General features: G+C 28.2%; 1 protein-coding gene across 2 annotated transcripts in view; it reads left to right on the forward strand.

The window, feature by feature from the left end:
* The window catches only part of gwl (serine/threonine-protein kinase greatwall), a 34,447-nt gene extending 12,100 nt beyond the window's left edge, over window positions 1-22,347 (forward strand). For both annotated transcript variants that reach the window (XM_043041882.3, XM_071183179.2), the window contains exons 5-14: window positions 1,007-1,146; window positions 4,676-4,764; window positions 5,620-5,735; window positions 8,705-8,921; window positions 10,654-11,357; window positions 15,025-15,160; window positions 15,574-15,687; window positions 18,273-18,374; window positions 19,624-19,734; window positions 21,986-22,347. In XM_043041882.3, the coding sequence (XP_042897816.2) occupies window positions 1,007-1,146; window positions 4,676-4,764; window positions 5,620-5,735; window positions 8,705-8,921; window positions 10,654-11,357; window positions 15,025-15,160; window positions 15,574-15,687; window positions 18,273-18,374; window positions 19,624-19,734; window positions 21,986-22,032 (1,776 nt within the window). In that variant the 3' untranslated portion in view covers window positions 22,033-22,347. The remainder of the gene's footprint in view (window positions 1-1,006; window positions 1,147-4,675; window positions 4,765-5,619; window positions 5,736-8,704; window positions 8,922-10,653; window positions 11,358-15,024; window positions 15,161-15,573; window positions 15,688-18,272; window positions 18,375-19,623; window positions 19,735-21,985) is intronic.
* Window positions 22,348-22,978: the final 631 nt, after the last annotated feature.

A 22,978-nucleotide genomic window follows, 5' to 3' on the forward strand; every position in this document is an offset into this window, starting at 1 on the left:
TATAAAATTGTCTTATAATTGCTTCAAATGCAGGGTTGCCACAGACGACTAAAATGTGACTATTTGCAACTATTTTCGACCTGAGGCAACTATGGCAATTTTTTTTTTGCCTGAAAAGGCCTAAAAAGCAACTATTTTCAGGGAAAGGAGATTTGGGAGACTTTTCTGTGCTCCTAGCGATGTTATTTTTTTTTATAGCATAAATTGGGTTGACAATCTGCAGCCCATGGTAGTTTCTGAAAGCAATGCTTTTTTTTCTTCCTTAAATAAAAAATTTTGAATTGCCAATTTGAGTCATCACTTTTCAATACGCTCAATTTGCACAGATTCCATTGTAAATCTATTTTGCTTCTCAATCCCCTTTTCAACGGTTATTGCTATGTAATCTGCATGATTAAAAAAAAAAAAAAAAAAAAACAATTTTGAATACGATATTACGATGCGTGAATTTAGAATTTGAATAATCACTTTTCACTATATATATATTTTTGCTAAATCCATTGATGGTTGAACTGAATATTTTTTGAAAAATGTTTTTTTAATCATAAAATATTTTTTGAATTATCTCTAGTAATTAAAAGTATTTAATTTTCTGCAAATATAAAATTTTTTTTTGTATAAAAATTTAGTGCTAGAACACTAATGTTTATAAAAAAATATATATTTGCCACCAACTTGACTAAATGGATCATGGTTCAATAAAATTTTAGTCATATTTTTGTTCTTATTTAGGCAACTATTTTCATATTTTTTGGCAACTATTTTCGTTCTTTAGGCTACTAAAAGCAACTATATTGTTAATTTTTTTCTGTGCAACTGTGCAACTAATTAAAATTTCTCTCTACCAAATTGTTCTATAAATTGATAAAAAATCTTTGCAGGTAGCTAGAAAAATTGTGACAAAATACCAAATACTTATCTACATCATTAAATTCTTTGTTAATTATTGTATTTGACGCAGTTGTCATTTGTCATACATTGATGTTAGTATTGTTATTTTTCATAGGTGATGGACTATATGATAGGTGGTGATATCAAATCTCTTCTGAGTATTTATGGGTTTTTTGATGAAGGAATGGCTGTTTTTTATGCTGCAGAAGCTGCACATGCTCTGGAATATCTGCACCAACACAATATTGTCCATAGGTATAAATGCGAGAACTTATTTAACTTATAAAACTTATTTAACTCCGTTAGCTAAGAGTTTTTCTTTAATTAAAAATACTTTTAATACTAGGAACTACCCTGAACTTTTTAAAAAATTGAATTTTCTTCTAAAGTATCAATGTGTGTAAAATAATTATTAAAAATTAATAGGTAAAATTAAATTTTAGAATAAGTTATAGTAACTTATATAGAATCATAACCTTTGACTAATAAATGAAATCAAATTTGTTTTGTTATATTTTTCTAAAATATCAATCTGTGTAAAATTATAACTTAAAATTAATTTTTGAAAGAGTTGCATTAACTTATACAGAGTTGTAAAGTTGACTAATTAATAAATTTTAAAAAATATCAGCAGATAAAAATATCATAGCAGTTTGAAGAAAAACTATTACTTTTTCTCTAAAGTTTTTAATTTTGACCAATAACCAAATATAATAATGACAGATGATTATACAGTCGAACTTGGATAATTCGAAGGGCAAGGGGCCTCTGCGAAACTTCGAATTATCCAAACACTGTTATTTTTATGTCTTAAAATAATTGCTCGTAATAGAAATTGCGAAACAAAGATTGTTTATTAATTTTAAATTAAAACGTTACAATTTTTAAAAATATTTAGCTATATCCGATTGCTTTAAAGAGCTTGCTTGATTTTTTCTAACAAAATCTTCAAGAATATTTATAGCTCTAAACACAGCTTCACTTACGTCAGATTGTCCTTCTGCATAGCGTCGATATTCTGATAAATGAACGACTGCCTCACTTGAAGTTGGAATTGGCCTCTGTTCTTCTACTTCATCTTCAATATCTTCTTCGTCTTCTGTTGTAATATTCCTATTGTTTAGAACTTCAAATGGAATATCTATATCTGATAACTCTCCACAAATGTCTATATTTTCATCCATACTGACGTAATCATCGAACGGAATGTTGTCTTTCCATGCAACTGGGGGAGGTAAATTTTCTTCATTGAAAGGATCGCTAGGGACAGTCTTCCTGATGAATCCTGCCTTCCGAAAACAATTTGCTATTGTTTTTTGGCTGACTTTGGACCATGCATTTAAACACATTCTTGAAGCATCGAGGAGAGTAATGGGAAGCTTTTGGGAAGATTTGATAAGGAGGTGTTGAACGACTAGACATCTGTAAAAATGCTTCAGATTTTTAATGATGCCTTGATCCATTGGTTGCACCACTGATGTCATGTTTGGCGGGGAAAAAACAACCATGATATTGTCCATAGTGGGTATCAATTTATGAGCAGTGCAGTTATCAATAAACAGGATGATTTTCCTGTTTTTTCTTTGGTATGTGCGATTTAGATCAAGTAGCCATTCTTCAAAAATATGCGCCGTCATCCATGCTTTTGTGTTAGAATGGTATTCTATAGGCTTTGATTTGACATTTTTGAAACACCTTGGACTTCGTGATTTTCCAATCATCAGTAATGGTAATTTCTCAGTGCCATCCATGTTTGATCCTACAAGTAAGGTGATTCTATCTTTACTATGTTTTCCACCACTACATTTTTCACCTTTAAAAGTAAGAGTCTTTGCAGGGGTACATTTGAAAAAAAGTCCTGTCTCATCGACATTAAAAATGTCTCTGTCCTGTGTATACTCAATAATTTCGGCAACTTTTTTTCCCCACTCATTTGCTGCACCTTGGTTCACACTTGAGCTTTCACCACACACAGACTTGAAAGAAATTGCATTTCTTTCCTTAAATCCGTCTAACCATCCGGAGCTTGCTTTGAAGCTGTTGTTACCTAAACTGATAGCAAATTCCTCAGCTTTTGCACGAACAAGAGTTCCACTGAGAGGGATGTTCTTGTCCCGTGCTTGTTTAATCCTCTTTGTAACACACTCGTCCACGTCAGGATGATCAGGCTCTCTAGCTCTCTTGCAATTTCCATTAGATTTCAAAATTCTTTCTTTATTTTTCAAAAAAGTCGAAAGAGTGTTAGGCGCTATTCCAAACTCTTTTGCGATGATGCATTTTTTTTACACCCTTTTCTACTTCTCGAATTACAGCAATTTTTTCATCGAAATATAAGGTTTTATACGAGACACGGGGCTTACTAAATGACATGCTGGTACTGAACTATCACTACAAAACTAAAATCACAATGTAGAAAACTCAAGTAATATCGACTACAGGCCTAGTGTTTAATGCCGTGATTATACACCAGTTTCCTGGAGTTAGATGCAAACTCATCATGATCTCATGAAAAATTAAACGCACCACTATTGGAGGAACACCTGTCAATCAACTGCCCGAGGACCTTTGAAGGACGACTCACGTAGACACAACTTTTTTCAAGATCATGAAGACTCGCTAGCCGGTGACAATTTTTTTCTCCTCCGCTCCGACCAATGGCATGTATGCATCCTATCATGTGATTCGAAATACCCTTCCCATCGTCCTTTCTCCCTCCCCTTTGTCATCCCTAAAAAAATTTCCATAATAGCTGAAAATAACCAGAATACTTTTCAAAAATAACTGCATTTAAACTAGATTTTGTCATTTTTGAAAGGGTAAAAACTTCGAATTAAGGAAATTGGATTTCGAAATAACCAAGATTTTTTAGCATTAACTGAATATACATGTGTCTAGGAAAGTAGAAAAGCTTCGAATTATGCACGAATTCGAATTAAAGACGTTCGATTTATCCAAGTTTGACTGTATTACATCTGGTAAAAAACAATATATTGAAGATGATAATCGATAATGATTGTTGTGAAAATTTTAATTAGTTCTATTTTAATGACAGCTTAGTGTGTATGCATCTTCTTTGTTGAGAATTATGTCATATGAATTTTTTTTTTTTTTTGTCCAATGAAAATGCTGTGACAATAATCAGAAATGACGAAAGATTTAGACTTTTATTTTTTCTTCTGTTTAATCAGATAGAGGCTTCCATTTTCCTTTTATGATTGCTGTACATATAAAGCTATACATATACAACTCTATATAAAGTTATACATTTACAACAATGAATGAGATCACTAGTTGTTCAAAAATAATAATAATAAACTACTAAAAACTAGCTAAAGAAATCAGCAAACTTTCATAAAATCATACAGGTAACACTTTTTTTTTTTTTTTTTTTAAAAGAATTAATGATAGTTGAGAGAAGATGGACAAGATTTTTAAATTTATAACTCATAATGATATATGTATAAGTTTTACGATGTTTATTAAAATTTTTTATGTATCCCTAAAAGTTTTAATTTCTTATGCAAAATTTGATATTTTATAGAAAATAGATTTGATGTTTCGATAAAGCTGATGTAACTAAATTATCTTACTACAAGATGATATACATGCTAATTTTTATTATCTAGCATATTTATCCTTATAAAATTTTTATTGGAGTAGTTTATTTCATCAAGAATTTTTTTATGCAATTTTAATGCAAATGTTTGTATTTTGAATGTAGTGTTTGTTTATTTCAAGTGCAATGTTAATGTTGGGTTCATGATAAGAGATATCATAATTTTAGAGATTTGAAGCCTGATAATATGCTTATCTCTGCATCTGGACACATTAAACTGACTGACTTTGGTCTATCAAAGATTACAATTAGTAGGCGTAAGTTTTATTTTTGTTATCAGTCGTTCTCTTATGAGATAATCAATTCTAGTAAAAATGTATCTTGCATGTTAAAGCTATTAATGTTTATCTCTTTAAATCAGGGTTGATTGTATTCTGGGGTTTTCGTATCTTTCTTCTGGGTCTGAAAACTAGAGGCAGGGCTTGCGATTTTTGCACGAATATCAAAGAATTACACGTATTTCAAGACCATTGGTCCACAAATCAAGAGCTTATAATTTGAAAAAATTTTGAATCTTTTACTAAATCCCGTTAACGAGACGTTTACATACATTTTTCCGCCTATTTGATTCTTTTGGTTTGGATAATTTTTGATATTTTGAATATTTGGAACTGCGCTGGTATCTCCTAATATCGCGATACTTATTCACACGATTTAAAAGACGTGCATTGCAATTCCTATTCATGTGAATTAAAAGTTCATTATCGTGATTTATATTTACACGTTTTTAAAAACTAATATCGCGCTTCGTATTTACGAAATTTAAAATATTTGTATCTTCGCGTTTTTTAAATCCAATATCACAATTCATATTCACAAGTTTTTAAAATCCAATAAAGCCCTTTTTGGAAGAAGTCAGTTTTTTCTTGAATTAATTATTCTAAAGGTGTGATATTCTGCATTAGTAGCTAATTTAATTATAAATGTTAATTCAAAAAATTATGTTAAATATAAAGCATCTAAGGTATGTAAATTGATATTGTTTTTTCACATAAAATTTTCAGGGTTTTTCCAATTACCCCTGTTAAATGCTTAGTAGGTTTTAAATTTTTTAAAATTTTTTTTTCCATGATGGATCAATTCTAAAAAGAAATCTATTTGCTATATTATAGCTATTGAGATTTCTGATATTCTGGGATCACCATCCTGTTATACTCAAGACTCCAAAGAAGGTCTTCCAAATAGAACTCCTGGGCAGCTGCTGTCTTTAACTTCAACATTTGGTTTTGTATGTTTCTTATTTCCATTAAACACATAGCTGCCAACTCTGCTGGATTTTCCAGTACACTACAAGATTTTGCCAGTTTTGTTCTGGTCTACTGTTTTATTTAAAATTCTCCTGGTTTATGTACATTATAGACATTTTCCTAAAATTGAAAAAGTTTTCTAAAAAATCCCTATTGAAATAGAATTTTTGTGCAGATTATTGCTTGCTTGCTTGAATATTTAAATAAATATTAATAATACATAATGAAGCAAACCTCATTTATCAAAATCAGTTCAAAACTTTTTTGTTCTGAAATTCGTTTTTATACAGAACTCTTTAAATTAATTAAAAACATCTTATAACTATCTTTTATGAATTAAATGTCTATTAATATTCGAATTTATGAGATAACATAATACATAACATTTCAAGTATGTTTAATGTCCATCACAACTGGAAAATATTGTAGTTTTTCAATTTTGATGACAATAAAAATCCCTAAAATTCCTTATGTGTAAAATATTTAGTACATTATGCAACAAATATCATGAAATTTATATTATTTTCTAAAATCTACCTGATTTTTTCTTATCCATTTGGGTCTTATGTAAACTTTTATTTTGATTGAAATATTTGATTGAAAGCAATAGTTTCGAGGAATCTATTTAGAATTTTTATTATCCAAAGTCGGACAAAAATGGTATTGTTCAAGAATGACATTTGACTTAAAAAATAAAATTTAACTCAATCAAATTCTTAGTCAAACTGTGTTTAATTAATTTTGTGAATTACATGTTTATTTTTGAGGGCATTTTCATTGTCTGAGCATTGAAAGGCCCACTAAATATTTTCTTCTCATTGACTTTCATGAAATTCAGTTTTCAGTGTTGGCTGGTATAGTTTCCTAGTATAAATTTATAATGTTCGAACTTGGTCACATTTATTATTGCAATATATTTAAACACCGTTTATTCACCGTTTACCGTGGCAGCTCAAAATCCACCCATACATGACTACCTACTTGACAAGGAAGTAAAGACAGCTTGTTTTATAAACAAGACAAATGTTATATTGATCAACTTATCTTAATATTTCAGATTGAATTAAAATGTTTCAACCTTGAAATTTAATTTTTCTCTCTTTTTAAACTTTCTGTTGTTCAGTAATTAGAAAATATAAGAAGCAATTGACATTTCTGCAATAAAAGTGCTATGGCAATAAAATTGAATTGTTTTGAAACTAAAAGCTTTTACAGGGTTCCCATAGTCCTTAAAATTTCTTAAAAACTGCTTAATTTTTATTTTGGAAAATAAGGGTCCTTTTAAGTACTTAATTTTGGCACAAGGTTTTTAAAAGTCCTTAATATTTCAGCATCACTATTCTTGATAGGAACAATTTTTTCAGTCTTACAAAAATATTTTTTTAAAAAAAGTCGTTCTTTTATCACCTAAAATGAGACCATGCATCGAGGGTAGAGCATTTTAGAGACAAAAAGGGATGTGTGTGAGTGGGCTACAGGCAAGTTGAAGAGAGCATGACCTTTCATTAATATGTTGGTTCTTTCATTAATATATTCTTCCTTTTGCCTAGAATGATACTCTATAAGGAGAGTGAAGCATTCTAAAGGAAAAGAATACAGTGTGGACAAGGGAGATATGGCACGTGGAAGAGATCATGCTTTTTTTTAGTAATAATTTCAGAATGGTTAAGTTAAATACCGTTTTCAATATGTTCTTCGTAAAATGTTTCATTATTCTTTTGCAAAACGTAACCTGATAAGGTGATTATTTTCTAATAAAAGGATACCACCTTCAGTTTTAAATTGCAAATTTGCTATAAAAATGAAATATTAAATCAAGTAGAAAATAATATTAAGCATAATAGATGATGATAAAGAAATATTACAAGTAAATATCTATAAATGATAAAAAAATAAATAATTTTTCAGCATTTGTTAATTATCAGTTTTCGAACCATTGGGATGTGTTGATGCTTTTGAAAATTCTTTTTAGACCCTTTTATTTACATGTTTTACCCAGAACTAATATTAAAAAATATTGGTTCGAAAATTATAAATCTTCTCAAACATAATTGTATTTTTATTCTATAAAAGTTTTTATAAAAATATTTATTGCAATGAATTTTTAAAAAAATATTAAGTTAAGCTTAGTGAAAAAAAAAGTGGAATGATTCAAGATGCTTAGATATTAATATGACCTGTTTTTATTTGAAATAGGACTTAATTTAACATGACATAGATAAGAAAACTACTCTCATGCATAACTTTAATTCAACTTTTTAGTATTAATTCTTTTAATATATACCCTTTTAAATAAAACATTTTATTGATGGAAAAGAAAGAATTTTTTGACATAACTGAATATTTATCATGATTGGCCCACAACTGAATATGTGATGCATGTCTAGCAGCGAATTATGAAAACTTGTTTTAATAATTTTTTCAATAATTTTCCCAAATTTCTTTATTTACTCTTTTTTTTAATGCATGAAAACAATTGCAAATCTTAATTTCTGCACTTAATTTTACAATTCAATTTCAATTAAATAATTAAAAATGGAATACAGATTAGTTTCATAGATGTTGTTAACCCTTAATAATCTGTAAATATTGAAAAAAAAAAAAAGAAAGAAAAAAAAACCAATCCGGGTTTGCACAAATTGTCTGGTCTTATTTTGGTGAACCCTGTTAATGAATACAATTATATCAGTACTTACTTTATAATGAAATTTTTTTTTTTTTTAATTTATTGATTTTTTTTAAAGAAAGCTAAACAATTGGCACTGTCACTGATGGTATCTGTATATTCAATGATAAACAATCTCACTACTTTTAAGATCCTTAATTTTTTTGAAAAAGGTCCTTAAAACTCCTTAATTTTTGCTTTGTTAAAAGAGCGGGAACCCTGTTTTATCCAACTGTGCTTATCTTTTGTTTTATATTGATTAAAAAGAGATTATTTTCGTTTCAGGCATGTAATTCAAGCATTTCTAATTCTGGCAGTCCTTTCACGGATGAAAATATTACTCGCCATGGCACATTTGCTTCAGATTCGATCAATGCTGTGCATAATAGGTCGATTGAGAACAGTAGGAATAGGAGTTGTTTCAGTTCTGTTGCCTCTCCACTTGCATTGAAATTTGACACTCCCGACAGATCAATATCTTCTGGAAGTGGGGAAAACTTTGGTGAATAATAATGTTTTTTTCTTCATAAAAATCGTTCACAGTTTTTGTTATTTTTTTTCTATCATTGGTCGGACTGAAAAGAAATGTATACGTTTCTAAATTTTGATCTTGTACTAAATCCCCCTATCTTGATTAATATCATGATCTCTTATTGATTTTTCTTGTGTCTACTCATGCATCTCTAGCAATAAATGGTAAAGATAATAACAAAAATTGATATTTAATTATTTTGTGCTAAGTATTAAAATTTTTTTTTTTTCAATTGTTACTTTTTTTTGTGATGAGGTAAAGATTTTAACTTATACAGTAATCCCAAATCTAATTTTTCCTTTTTTTCTTCCTATGAAATGAATTCCTATGAAATCCTGATAAAGGAATTTTCTCTAATCAATCCAATATTTTTGCTTTTTATTTTTTTACATCGATTGACTGATAAAATGTCCTGTGTCTTGAGCATATTGAGCAATAGGTAATAGTTTGCATTATTATTTCATGAAGTATGCTGAATATTTTTCTATCATGTTGCAGTTACGAAGTTACAACTCTGAGTATTTTGATAGTTTAATGCAGAATTCAGTATGAGACAAAAGCAATTTAAGTTTAGAGTTTTGAAACTTTATTCGAAAAATTTGAAATAATATTTAGAATGTTTGTTAGTTTTGTCAAAATTTTCTCTAACTGTTCTAGTGTTGAAAGTTTCTCATGCTTAATTAAAAGTTGCTAAGAGTTTTGCTTAAAATTTGGATCATAGGTTTATTTTTGTTGCCTGCAGTTTTTGAAACAGTGACAGAAACTGAATCAATCTTAATAAAATTTATTAATAATTTTATTTTATAACTGATATATGTAAGTAATTTAAGTTAAATTAAATTTATTCGGGTTGATTTTATACCATTTAATATTTTGTTTACTAATAAATTTAGGAAAATATTGTGAAAATATGAGACTGAAAATTTTAGCACAAAAATTTATTAAACCTGGGGAATGTTGTCCATAACTTTGCAGAATATCCTCTAAATTTCAATATTGCTTAATGAGCAGTGATGGCTCAGGGGATGGTCCACTCTCCTCCTAATGAGGTGGACCAGGTTTCAATCCTAGCGATGACCGATGGATGCGACTTGCACTTGCCACAATGCTGTTATGAGATTTTCCCATTGGTACACGAACATAGGTTAGAATCTATTTGCTATCTGTCTAATTCTCGGAGTAACACAAACAGACTAGTTCCATCAAAAACTCATCCACAAAGACTAGTTTGTGTTGGCAATTAGTATGCCATCCCCTATATTGGGTAATTCTCAATTATTAATTACTATTAAGTAATTTTCCTATAAGAAACCGGAGGGCAAATATATATAGTTGATAGTATCAGCCAGTATATCAGGAATGATCTTTTAATTAATTATTTGAAATTTTTTGAGATGATTAAATTTTGATTTGTATTTTATTCTAGTCTTCAATCATAGTTATGTTTTCTACTACGCTGCTCTTTTGCCACTAACAAGAAACAGTTTGTCCCAATGCTTAATCTTGAAGCTCCCTTGTTTTTTTTGGGTATAGTTCAACACTACAAGACTATGGAGTTGAACATTGATAGACATAAACTCTTAAATGGATGGTTATGAAATAAAATAATGCTGCATGTTATTCAAGTTTCACTGAAATTTTTTCTTCATATGAATTAATATTTTTAAATTTTTATTTTGTAACCTTTGATGTTTTATTTTAGATTTGTCTGAGAGAAAAATAGATGAATCATTTGATCACCACTCTAGCCAAAGCTCATGTTCCAGTTACACTCCGTTAGTTCCCAGAGGGAAAAGAAAATTTCGTAATAATCGATCAGTCCGAAATTTAAGGAAAACTCGGTCACAAAGTTCATTAACATCTCCTGCTTTCATAAATTCCAAAATTAAAAGATTAGGAAAACAAAGCTTAGATTCTGGATTAGAAAAAATTATCAAAAGAAAACGGTCTTCTAGCGGCAGTAGTGACCACAGTTTACGTCATCTCAAAAAATTAAGGTCCACTGGATTAACCACAGTTTTTTCAGAGCTAAGATTCAATGCAGAATCTAATATGTTTGAAGATTCAAACATTTCTTTGAACCCAAATTCATCCATTGACTCTGATAGAAATGTTTCTGGAGATAGTGTATTTCTGAATCATAGTTTCTCCCCTAAAAACTGCCACCCTGAACTAAGAGAGACTCACTCACTTCCCCAAAGTATTTTGCAAACACCTTTTGTTGGATTGGATCTACCAAAAAAATCTGTTAACTTCTGCTTTGATAGTCAGAGTAGTAAAGCTAGTCCAGCCGATGTGTTACGGTTGAGTTTAAACACGAGCTGTGGGTCTGAGAGAATGCAATTAAAATCTGCTTCAATGTTCTCCACTCCAACAGAGAAGAGGCGTCCTTCCAACCGGATATTTGTAAGTTTTGTATGATATTAATTATTTTAAGTTTTGTTCATTAAAATTATTTTCCAAAAAAAAGAAGAAAAAAGGAAAATTGTGGTAGATGGGTACTTGATTTATGTCACGCTAGAGCTGCACAATGGGCTATTGGCGACGGTCTGGGAAACATCCCTCAGGATGATCCAAGGATTTGCCATTGCAATTTTCATCCTCTACAAAGGGGATGGCTCCCCTGATTTGGTAGCCTGGCGAAGAAGACGAGCACTTTATGGTACAACAGTTTAACAAGGACCTATACCTTGCACCCTCGATCCATCAAGGTGGTCACCCACCTGCTTACTGACTGCGGCCAGTGATACTTCAGTGTTCTATTGGGAGCTGTTTTTTTACAATCAGTCCACTGCGGGACTGTAAAGGCCATTTACAGAAAAGCTAGTTGATTAAAGAAAATCCTATGTAAAATTTTTCAAAAAAATTTATTACATTACATTAACTGATGTCTAATAAATATCTGGATTACTGATCTAATGCTTTAAACCCTTATTAGCAAAAAATAATAAATGGAAGCATTGAGTACCCAAAATTCTAGCTCCACATTTTTGGGGTTTTAATTGGTAAATACAGTAATCTCTGCTTAATGTGATTACGGTTGATGTTATCAATCGCTTTTTGTTTTCAAAACCACTTGGTCAAGGCTTTCTTAATTTATTTTGGTGTTAAAGTTATCATTTTCTGTGATCATTACATTGTTTAATGTTATCGGTGTTTTAATTTATTTTTTCGAAAATCATCTTAATCTGAATACACAATTCATGAAGAAATATTCACTATTTATTCAGAAGGAACATGTTTTTTTCTTACCCTGCTTTATTGTTTTAATATCCCGTAGCTCTCACATTAACAAAATCGGAAGTTTGCTAAATTGTTATGGGAAAAAAGATGTATGATGAAACTGACTAGTTCTCAATATCAGATAAAGATTTTGTGCCAGCTCTTTCAAATGCTAAAATGGGGAAGACAAGGAAAGCATTGAAATATGGATTACAACGCCAGTCTGTTTATTTTAAAAAACATTGTTTACAATCAATTTATAAATGGGCTTCTTAGGAAAAATTATAGACAATTGATGATAAATTTTTTTTTAGTTATGTGTAATTTTTATATTTTGAAGGAAACTGCAGTACATTAATATAAGGGGAAGAATTTAAATTTTTTTTATTGAAGTCAGTATCTATAACTCTATTTTTGCGTTGCAATAAATGTTTATAATAGCTTTTTGTGTGGTTGTGAATCAGATTGATCCATGTTTTAGGCTGATTAGATAAAATTAGAGAATATTTTTTTATGTTGCTATAAGTTCTATTTTTGTTTGGCAATACGTATTCTCTATAGTAGGGATGCAAAACCTGCGTCCCACGGGAACTTCTAAACGCAATAAAAATATTTCTTTCAATGTGGTTTTTGTTTAAACATAATAAATTTTCTTTAATTAAAATATTTAATTCAAATTTATATTACTATAAAATGCCTATATTTTTTGCACTTTTATTTTGTAAACTTCTTTTTGATTAAAATTTATATCCCCCCAATATTTATGCACATATATATATATATATATATATATATATATATATATATATATATATATATATATATATATATATATATATATATATATATATATATATATATAATAAATAAATAAATAAATACAAGAAAACACTAAGAAAGTTAAGAAAAACAATAAGTATCATTTATTGCGCTTAAGCTGCAAGTAAACAGCACTCATTAGATAAGTTCAAAATGAAGAATAAAACAAAGAAAAATTATAGACATATGAAAAAAAGGGGGTGGGAAATAATAAGTAAAAAAATAACAAACAACATTTTATTAAAAAAAAAAAAAGAAAAAAAAAGTGAAATGCTAATTAAAAAACCGGAAAAAAAAAGATATAATCTTTTCTTCAGCCCACACGATTATATCCGCAAAACAGAGTGCTTTCTGATATTGTATCAATAAAGCCAAAGCAAAATATATTAATACAATAGTGTGAGGAGCACTCAAAATTTTTTTTATAAAATAACTACATAAAAATAGATCATAAAAAGTAAAAATAACATGTAGAAACAGATTATAAAATAAAATAAAAAGTAAAACATTAAAAAGGGGGGACTATAAAGCGAGTAGCAAAATCATAACAACTTACTTGGACGGATATTTTTCAAGAATGATTTAAAAATGTTTTCGCAGAAAGATTGCCAGATTACAAAATATGAAAACAAAAGATGAAAACAAAAGCGCAAATAGAGTGTAACAAGAGGGTTTTAAAGTGTCGTTCTTACTGCACTGCTGAAGTGATTTGTTATTTTGAGTTTTGATTTGCGCACATCCATTTCGGGCCCATCCTTGGTAACTAACAAATCAAAACTCAAAATAACAAATCACTTCAGCAGTGCAGTAAGAACGACACTTTAAAACCCTCTTGTTACACTCTATTTGCGCTTTTGTTTTCATCTTTTGTTTTCATATTTTGTAATCTGGCAATCTTTCTGCGAAAACATTTTTAAATCATTCTTGAAAAATATCCGTCCAAGTAAGTTGTTATGATTTTGCTACTCGCTTTATAGTCCCCCCTTTTTAATGTTTTTATTTTATTTTATGATCTGTTTCAACATGTTATTTTTACTTTTTATGATCTATTTTTATGTAGTTATTTTATAAAAAATTTTTTGAGTGCTCCTCACACTATTGTATTAATATATTTTGCTTTGGCTTTATTGATACAATATCAGAAAGCACTCTGTTTTGCGGATATAATCGTGTGGGCTGAAGAAAAGATTATATCTTTTTTTTCCGGTTTTTTAATTAACATTTCACTTTTTTTTTCCTTTTTTTTTTAATAAAATGTTGTTTGTTATTTTTTTACTTATTATTTCCCACCCCCTTTTTTTCATATGTCTATAATTTTTCTTTGTTTTATTCTTCATTTTGAACTTTTATATATATATATATATATATATATATATATATATATATATTAGATACATTAATTATTGTGAAAAATGGAAAAATGTTTTTTAAAAAAGTATCAGTTTTTTTTAGTTTTAAATAAATTCAAATAATTAAAAGTATTTAATTTTCTGAAAATATGTTATTAAGTTTACGGATAAAAATATTTAGAGCTTAGAACACTCATGTTTATACAAAAATTATAATATTTGCCGCTAACATGACTAAATATGCGTGCAGCCCTTCGTTAATCTACCTACTGTGAAAGTGGCCCTTCACTCTAAAAGGTTGTGCATCCTTACAGCTTATTTTGATGCTGTAAATTGCATTGATTCATGTTTCAGGCTGAATTGGATAAAATTTTAGTTGGAGATTTGAATTCCTTGTCTAGAAATTTATAAGAAAAACACATTAAATGGAATTAATCAGATTTTCCCACCCCCAGTTTTCATTGGCATGGAAGTGTAAAGTGTAACATTTTAACTTATTAAATAAAAGCTGATAAATTTAATTTTAAATATTTTCTAAAATTTATTAATAAGTTTAATAATAAATGAACTACACTTGTTTAAAATATTATGTTTTAAAGCTAAGTTTTTTTTAAAAATTGATTTAATCTATTTGATTAAAATGGAATATTGCTTACAAGCTTATGTTAGTGTCTTTATTTTAGACCCCTCTGCAGAGTGTTCGAACCCCATTTCGAACACCTAAGAGTGTAAGAAGGGGCCCTGAACCTGCATCAAATGAAAGGATCTTAGGCACTCCTGATTACTTGGCACCAGAGTTATTACTCCATAAAGAACATAGTAAGAATTTCGAATATTTTTTATTATTGTAAATTCATTATATAATATTGAAAAACTTTTATTATCTGAGTTTTATTCTGGTCGATATTTCACAAATGGTTTTTGCCACAACTATTCTTTCTTCATGCTTAAAATTAAAATAAATAAATAAATAAATAAATAAAGTCGAATCTGGGAGACCTTCCAACCTTAATTTGTAAATTCAATATAGTTTATTTACAAAATATAATATTTTACAGGGAAAAAAAATTTCCAATGGATATTTAAACTTTTAATATTATTCTTGTTTTTAATAATAAAGCAGTTTTTCTGACAGATATAACAGTTTAATAAGATTGTTTTTTTATGAACTTTTAAGCTTATGTTTTTGTTTTTTTATGAACTTTTAAGATAATGTTTTTTATATTTTAAAGGTTTCCCTGTTGATTGGTGGGCTTTAGGAGTTTGTTTGTTTGAATTCTTAACTGGTATTCCACCTTTTAATGATGTCTCTGCTGAAGCTGTCTTTAACAATATATTAAGAAGAGGTAAATGTATAATTACTTATCTTAGAAGTAAATACAGTGGAGCATCGTTTATACGACGGCGAAGGGACCACCGAAAAATGTCGTATAATCGATTTTTACTTCTAAAACTGAAACTAACTCTGTTTTCAGTTAATTTTAATGTTTAACGTGTTGATTTACATAAATTTCTAAATTAGGCAAAGCAAAACAAACAAATAACCAAGGAAGAAAAATTGCAGTGAGCAATTTGAATGAATGTTACCTTTAATTATATTTTCTTGCTATTAGTCTCTACAATGCTTTGAATAGCGAGTTGAACTTACTGCTTTCTATGATGCAATTTTAGATTTCTAATCACGGCCAAATCTAATGACTGAAGCGCACTTGTGCAATTTGCAGGAAAAAAGAGAGCTTTTACATTTTCCAAAATAATTATTATCGATGGGTGCGCTGGACATTGGTCGATGAATAGCAAAATTTTTCGTTTTTGCCTCTTCATAACATTGTCTAGTTTTTTCAGTCATCTAGTAAAAATTACGGTCGTCATCCAAGCATTCTTGTTGGCACCCTTTTCTGTATCATTCATGTCGGCAAATTCCGCCCTTTTTTAAAATACACAAGAAAAATTAAATAAATGTGAACAAAATCTAAAACCCGACGTATAACCGATTCTGTGCGTCGTATAAACGATATACTTTTACATTAAAATGAATAGGAATAATTTGGGACCACACTAAAATGTCGTATAAATGTAAACGTCGTATAAGTGATCGTCGTATAAACGATGCTCCACTGTATATACAATCTCCTTGAAATTTTTCAGTGTGCAAGGTGTATCAGAAATATTGCCATAAACTTTTAAAGAAGGTAGAGCTTGTCCCATGACCGAAAACTTTTTGAAAAAATTGTAGCAGTAATAGAAGATTTGAAAATACACAAGAGAACCATTAAATTACGGCTTGGGATATAATTTGTTTAGTTTTCAATGTATTCTATTTGGTTTTTATTCCTATTTAATTAATGGTTATTAAAATTTTGCATTAAAGTAAAATTTATCTTTCCTGAACCAATAAATGTAGCTTAAATGACGGACAATGTGAAACAAAATAACAATATGAAACAAAGGTGGATGGACATTGTGAGTTTCAAACGCAGTTATATTGTTTTTATGAATAGTTTTAAGTTTACTATAGATCTTAATTTAGGTATGTCAAGTGTAAAGGAATGTTACCTGGTGAAATAATCTAGGTACCACACATTGAGAACTGATAACTCTGCCTGGTTTCCAGAAGTGACAAAAATCATGATTTTTTTTTTTTTTAAAAACGAAGAAGATTATTTATGTTTTAAATCTGATTTTTTCCTACATTTACTAATAAATGCTCTGTTAAATAGTGCTAAATGTAATTTAATAAAAATATTTAATCTAAAATACTTTATATCTCTAACAAAACTGGTAAAATTTTTTAAAGTTTATTACAAACTAATCAAGGAATAAATTAAACCATAATTTAAATTTTTTTTTTTATTAAAGTTCAATATCCTCATGAATTTGTAAAAAGAAAGACCCACTTTTCCGGTTAAATATTAATTGAGGAATATGTTTAGATCTTGAAAAGCAAACAATTATTCTTGGTGGAACAATTCTCTCTTTATTATTTATATACACAAACTATTTGTGTAGTAATTTTGAAATAAACATAAAACTGAGTAAGTATAATTGAAATGTGTGTATTAAGCAACAAATTATTTTCTGTACAACTCATGAATAATTATAATTTAAAAGTATCAGGAAACATTTGTTCACATTTAGTCTATTTATTATTTGTATATTTTGAACATCAACTATTATTTTATATACATTCCCCTCTTATTAATTTTTCTGGATAAAATTTGCATTATCAATAAAATCATTATTTAAAAAACTTCGTGACCTTAAGAATATGTGTATAAATTATGCCCCTTTCAAAGAGCCCTGAGACACCATATCTATGTTAGAACTGTTCAGTATTGGTGCAGTTTTAGTTATCACCAATTAAATCAATATAATACTTGATAACTATATTAGTATTGACACTTATTGCATAACTATTCCACATTTGAGTTTTCTGCAAAATATATTTATCTGCGGTAGCAACCTAAAGCTGAAATTTTTACCATTTTTTTTTGATAGTGCAAATTTCCCATCAATTTTACTTTTCAAGATATAACTGTTTTTTTTTTTTAAAAAATAAATATTACCTAATTATTCCTTTATATTTAATGTAAGCCAATTTCTTATTCAACATAGGTGAACATAGGTGGGACATAGGTGGGAATTAAGTTCTCCTGCAAAGTTTGTCTCCTAAAAGTAGTGAAGTAGTTACTACAATTACAAAGTAGTTTGTAGTCACTACAAAATATAGTTGAAGTTAACTACATTTGTAACAAAGTAGTTGTAGTGAACCTGTGTTTTTGTTTCATTAATTTTTTGTTTCAGAAAAGAATCTGCAGTTTCTATTTGAGGAGCACCCTAAAGAGTTTTTTTTTTCTAGAAGTTTGTTTCTTTAATTCGTGTATTCTTAATTTTCCTGAATCAAATTTTAAAAAAAAAAATTTTTTTTTAGATATTCCTTGGCCAGAAGGAGATGAAGCTCTCTCAGAAACTGCTCAAAATGTCATTGATCTGTTACTTACACCAGATCCAAGCTCTCGTCCTGGAGTTAAAGGTATATTTTGTATTTATTAAGAACAGTAATCTTAAATAAAAATAATAATCTACTTGGGACTTTTCATCAATTTACTATTTTTTTCCTCACTTTTAGGATGTATTCTTGATAGTTAAAAGTAAACGCTTAGACTTGATATGTTAATTTATGTAATCTAATTTTCAACTTAAGTTAGAAAATCAATCAATCTTTTTTCTGAATAAGTATGCTAGCTCACTTTTAAAAAAAAGAAAGGACAGATAAGCCTTATTTTAGAATTTTTTTAAAAAGAAGTTCTGTCATCGAGCGATTGAAGCCATATGCCATTAAAGTTTATTCTGCTGAAAAAAGTTCAACTTAAATATTATTTTAATTTGTTAAAATGTATCATAATGTTTTAATACGTAAAATATAAAGTTCAATGGCTTTTTATTAATTTAAAATTTCTAAAAAGATAAGAGCTATTTTTGTATTAGCATTAATACTTTGGTATCCAATAATTTAGTTAAAATACACAACACTTTAGTAAGATTTGAAACTGAACAGTTTTTTTCGTTCTTTTTTTTTTCTCCTTTTTTTATTTTAAAAAAAAGTTGTCTGCTTCATTTTGTATTTGTAAACAAGTGCATCAAAAGCTTGTGGTCAGCATCAACTGTTAGTCTTTCGTTTTGATTTTTGCAGTTTAGAAAAATTAACTTCTGTAGTTAAACTTGTGAAACAATGCTCATTTTTACAGTGTTTGCAGTTAAATTCAATCTCTTGCAATTTTGTACTAATAAAAAGTTAAAAAAAAAAAAAAAGATTCAAATTTTGAAGATCATGATGCTACATTAGCAATTTTATTAACAAAATCAATAAATCAAAGTATTATATTTCTATTTTGTCTCTTTATGTACCTTTAATTGTGCTGTAATAAATTGCTCTTTAATCTTGTACCCATATTTCTTAAGACTTATTTGCTTTAAATACTTTAATTATTTATCATTATTCTTTTCTTTTCATTACCTGCACTTAGATGATGAAATTAGCTATGCATGTGTGTAAATTCTACCAGATTCTTTAGATCCTATTTTAAAATAGGATCTAAATACATCCTACAAATATTAAATCTGTACTAAATACGTCATTTTATTATTACAAATTTACAGATTTTTATTGATACCCAATGATATTTTTTGTTTGTTTATGTGATTTTCTATCAAGGACAAAAAAGTATATTTCTGCTTTGTGAAATTTATTAATTTTTTTTTAAATCTTAAAATAATTTCAGAGTTGAGAACATGGCCTCTATTTGAAAACATTGTATGGGAAAACATCTTGAACATGGAAGCTCCTTTCATTCCCTATCCAGACAGTAATACAGATACTACCTATTTCGATGGTATTTATTACATATATTTTGCCTTTTATGTATTCTATTTTTCTATATATTGTATATATTTCACATTTAATAATTAAGAAGAGGATACCAGAATGCAAACAGGGTGAGTAGTGTTTTTAAAAAGTGCTTAAAGGTGCTTATTTTTTATTTACGTTTTTTAAAAGCCCTTAAAGGTGCTTTTTTAATTCTGGGTTTGTAAAAAGTGCTTAATTTTCTATTTTTTAAAAAGATTTTTTTCTTTGCCATATCAATTGTCGTTTTAAATTGCAAAAAAAATGCAGATCTTCCGAATTTTCTCTGCAATATTTATCTGAAACTAGTTGTTTTATCATAATAATGTAAAGTTTTTGAAAATATTTTTGAATTTTATTGATTTTATGTTTATAAATTAAGAACTTTAAACAATGGAAATTTTTTTTTTACTGCACAGATCCTAATTATGATTTTTTTGGAAAGTGATTAAAAGTATTTGTTGAGTGCTTAAAATGTGCTTATTTTTTGTTGAAAAATATGCCTACTCACCCTGACAGAAAGGCATCGCTGGAAATGTATATAAATGTATAAATAAAAATATTTCTTATATTATATAGATATAGTAGACCTGAAAATAACAACTCGCCACATAGGGAGTCATGAAAAAAATTTAAGAAATGCCGACTTAAATATAAACAACTGCTCCTTCTTTTTCCATCATTTTTTTGAATATTTTTTAATGTTAAAAATACATCACTGCATTTCATTAAAATGCCTAATGTCTCGATTCAAAATTTAGCAATTCACATATTTCAAAGTTGTACCGTATACAATACAAATGTATGCCGCTTCAAATATTTTCAAATAAAGTTCTTTGGAAGTTAGTATGTTTTATTAAATGTTGTCACATATTTATATTAGTTTTATTGCTGAATTAACTTCTTATAGCTGAATGAACTTTTTATATATTATTTCTAATGTGATTGAATAAAAAACATAATTTATTTCTAGCAGAAATTTTTTTTTAAGAAAGTGAATATTAAGTTAAAGGACCTATCAATATCAGTCTCCGACTCATTAGGTTTTAGGAAAAAACAGCTTCTATGTTATTGTAGTCTACCAGCCATTAACTGCTAATTCAAAATTTAAATGTTCAGGTCTAAGACATGTGCAACTAAGTTCTGATTCCTAAACTCAAGAATAAGAATTATTTCATAAGGTTGGTTCACGATATGATTATTAATGTTCAAAGTAGAAACGTGCAACTTTGATGCAATGTTCCTGCATCTTTTGTTTTCTCATATGTATGGTTTTGTTAAAATGGTCCGGTCAGAATTGCTATTCTTTGTAATGTTAATCCCATTTAGATTGATTTTAAAAATGGCAGATTCCTGTTTTTATCAATCAAAAAATTATTTCATTTTGGGGAAGAAAAAAAGAAAAAAACTGTTTGTCCTCATGCTAATGATGAAGAAAATATGGGATTTGTGTTTTTAACCGCTTGAGGAAAATGTCTCAAACTGCATCAGTTGATGAAAATGTTGAAATTTGTGGTGTTGTCAGTTAAAGAAGTTGAAGTGGTGGAAGTTGAAGAAGTGCAAATCAATACAGATAAAAATAGGTAATGGAACCACAACCATTGCCAACATTTGGGAATGCCTTGAAGTCTTTAACCAGACAAATTGTGGCACATGGTGGAGAGATTGGTCTAAACTTCTAAAAGTAGAAGAGCTGAAGCGAGCTCTTGTTCACTGGTAAAAAATGAATGAAGCTATGTTAAAATTAGTTTGTAACTTGATAAATTTTTATTTACTGATGTTATAATTATAAAATAATATACAGTATGCAAACTAAGAGTTTACCATTAAACAGCTTCTCATTTTATTTTATTTAAATATACAGTAATATATATTCCACTTTGTTTAAAATTGAATTGCTACTCATATTGGTGAAAAGGAAAAAAATATTGTCTGTAATTTTTTAATGAACTGAGATAGCTAAAAAAAAATTCTATTAAAAATAGAAGGAATATTACATAAAATGTTTCATATAAAAGATATTGTTTCCAAGCAAATTGTCTTAATTTAAATTTTTAAAAAAAAATTTTTTTTTTTAATTCTTTGGCGAGTACAATAAAATTCTGCTTATCTAGTTTCAATAAATACCAGCTATTGCAAAAATTGACAAATTACTTGTAGATATTTATTCCTAATTTTTAATATATAAGTTATTTCAAAAATAATTTATTACAACTTCAAAGTAATTAATTTTTTTTCAGCTCGAAATGAAGCCCAACATATCAGAGTGTCCAGTTTTGATTTATAAATCCGCATTTCTAATTCTGCACCCGTGCCCAGAAGCTTCTTTTAATGTCGCTATGATTATTTTTTACACACACTATTGTTGTACATAATATTTGTTTCACATGTTTTAGATTATTGTATGAATTATAGATATATTTTATTGCACTATTTTTTATAATTTTTATGCACTTTTTGAGTGTGAAAATTACGCAAACAAAAAAAACCATATTTATATCGAAATTAGTGTTTGAACTGCTAGTTTCTCTCTGAATTTTTTGTATATATATCCAAAATATAAAATCACAATTTTTTAAATAAATATTTATAAATTTTTGAATTTGTGTTTTTTTAGTCTAATTTTTTTTTACTTATTTTTGCCTATACAATTGCTTTCACAAGTATACTTTTTGTAAACAAAACACTTAAAATTTTTTTAAAATCAACTATATATTCAGTAATGTACAGTGCGCAAAATGAAAAACGGACCACCGTGAATAACTTTTGATCTAATGATCGGATCTTCACATTCTAGGACTCAATCTTAATGGCTCAAGAGGGGGACCTCAAATATGCTAATAAGTGCAGGCGATATTTTAAGTTACAAAATTAGGTACAAAAACATACCTTTTATTCAATGGATTCGGATTTCTGATCCCCAGAATATAGGGGTTAGTTTAGACCGCTTAATGTTAATTTTACTTTTTGCATATTTCGTTATATCTCGAGAACCTTTTAAGATAATTGAAAAAATTATTCACATAATTATAAAATTCGTTTATTCAGAGATAATTCCATAAAAAAATAACTTTTAGTAAATTCTTATTATTTTATTTAATAGTGGTCGAAAAAATTTTGAATTGTAAGGTATACAACTTTTCACATCATTTTAAATATTACAATTTTAAATGGCAAAATAGGAAATATGTGCGAAATCGGCCGGTTCCTGAAAAATTGAATTTCAAAAAAGA

The sequence above is a fragment of the Parasteatoda tepidariorum genome, chromosome 7, assembly GCF_982258835.1.
Source record: "Parasteatoda tepidariorum strain Cologne lab strain chromosome 7, Ptep-v5.0, whole genome shotgun sequence".
Taxonomy (NCBI): Eukaryota; Metazoa; Arthropoda; class Arachnida; order Araneae; family Theridiidae; genus Parasteatoda; species Parasteatoda tepidariorum.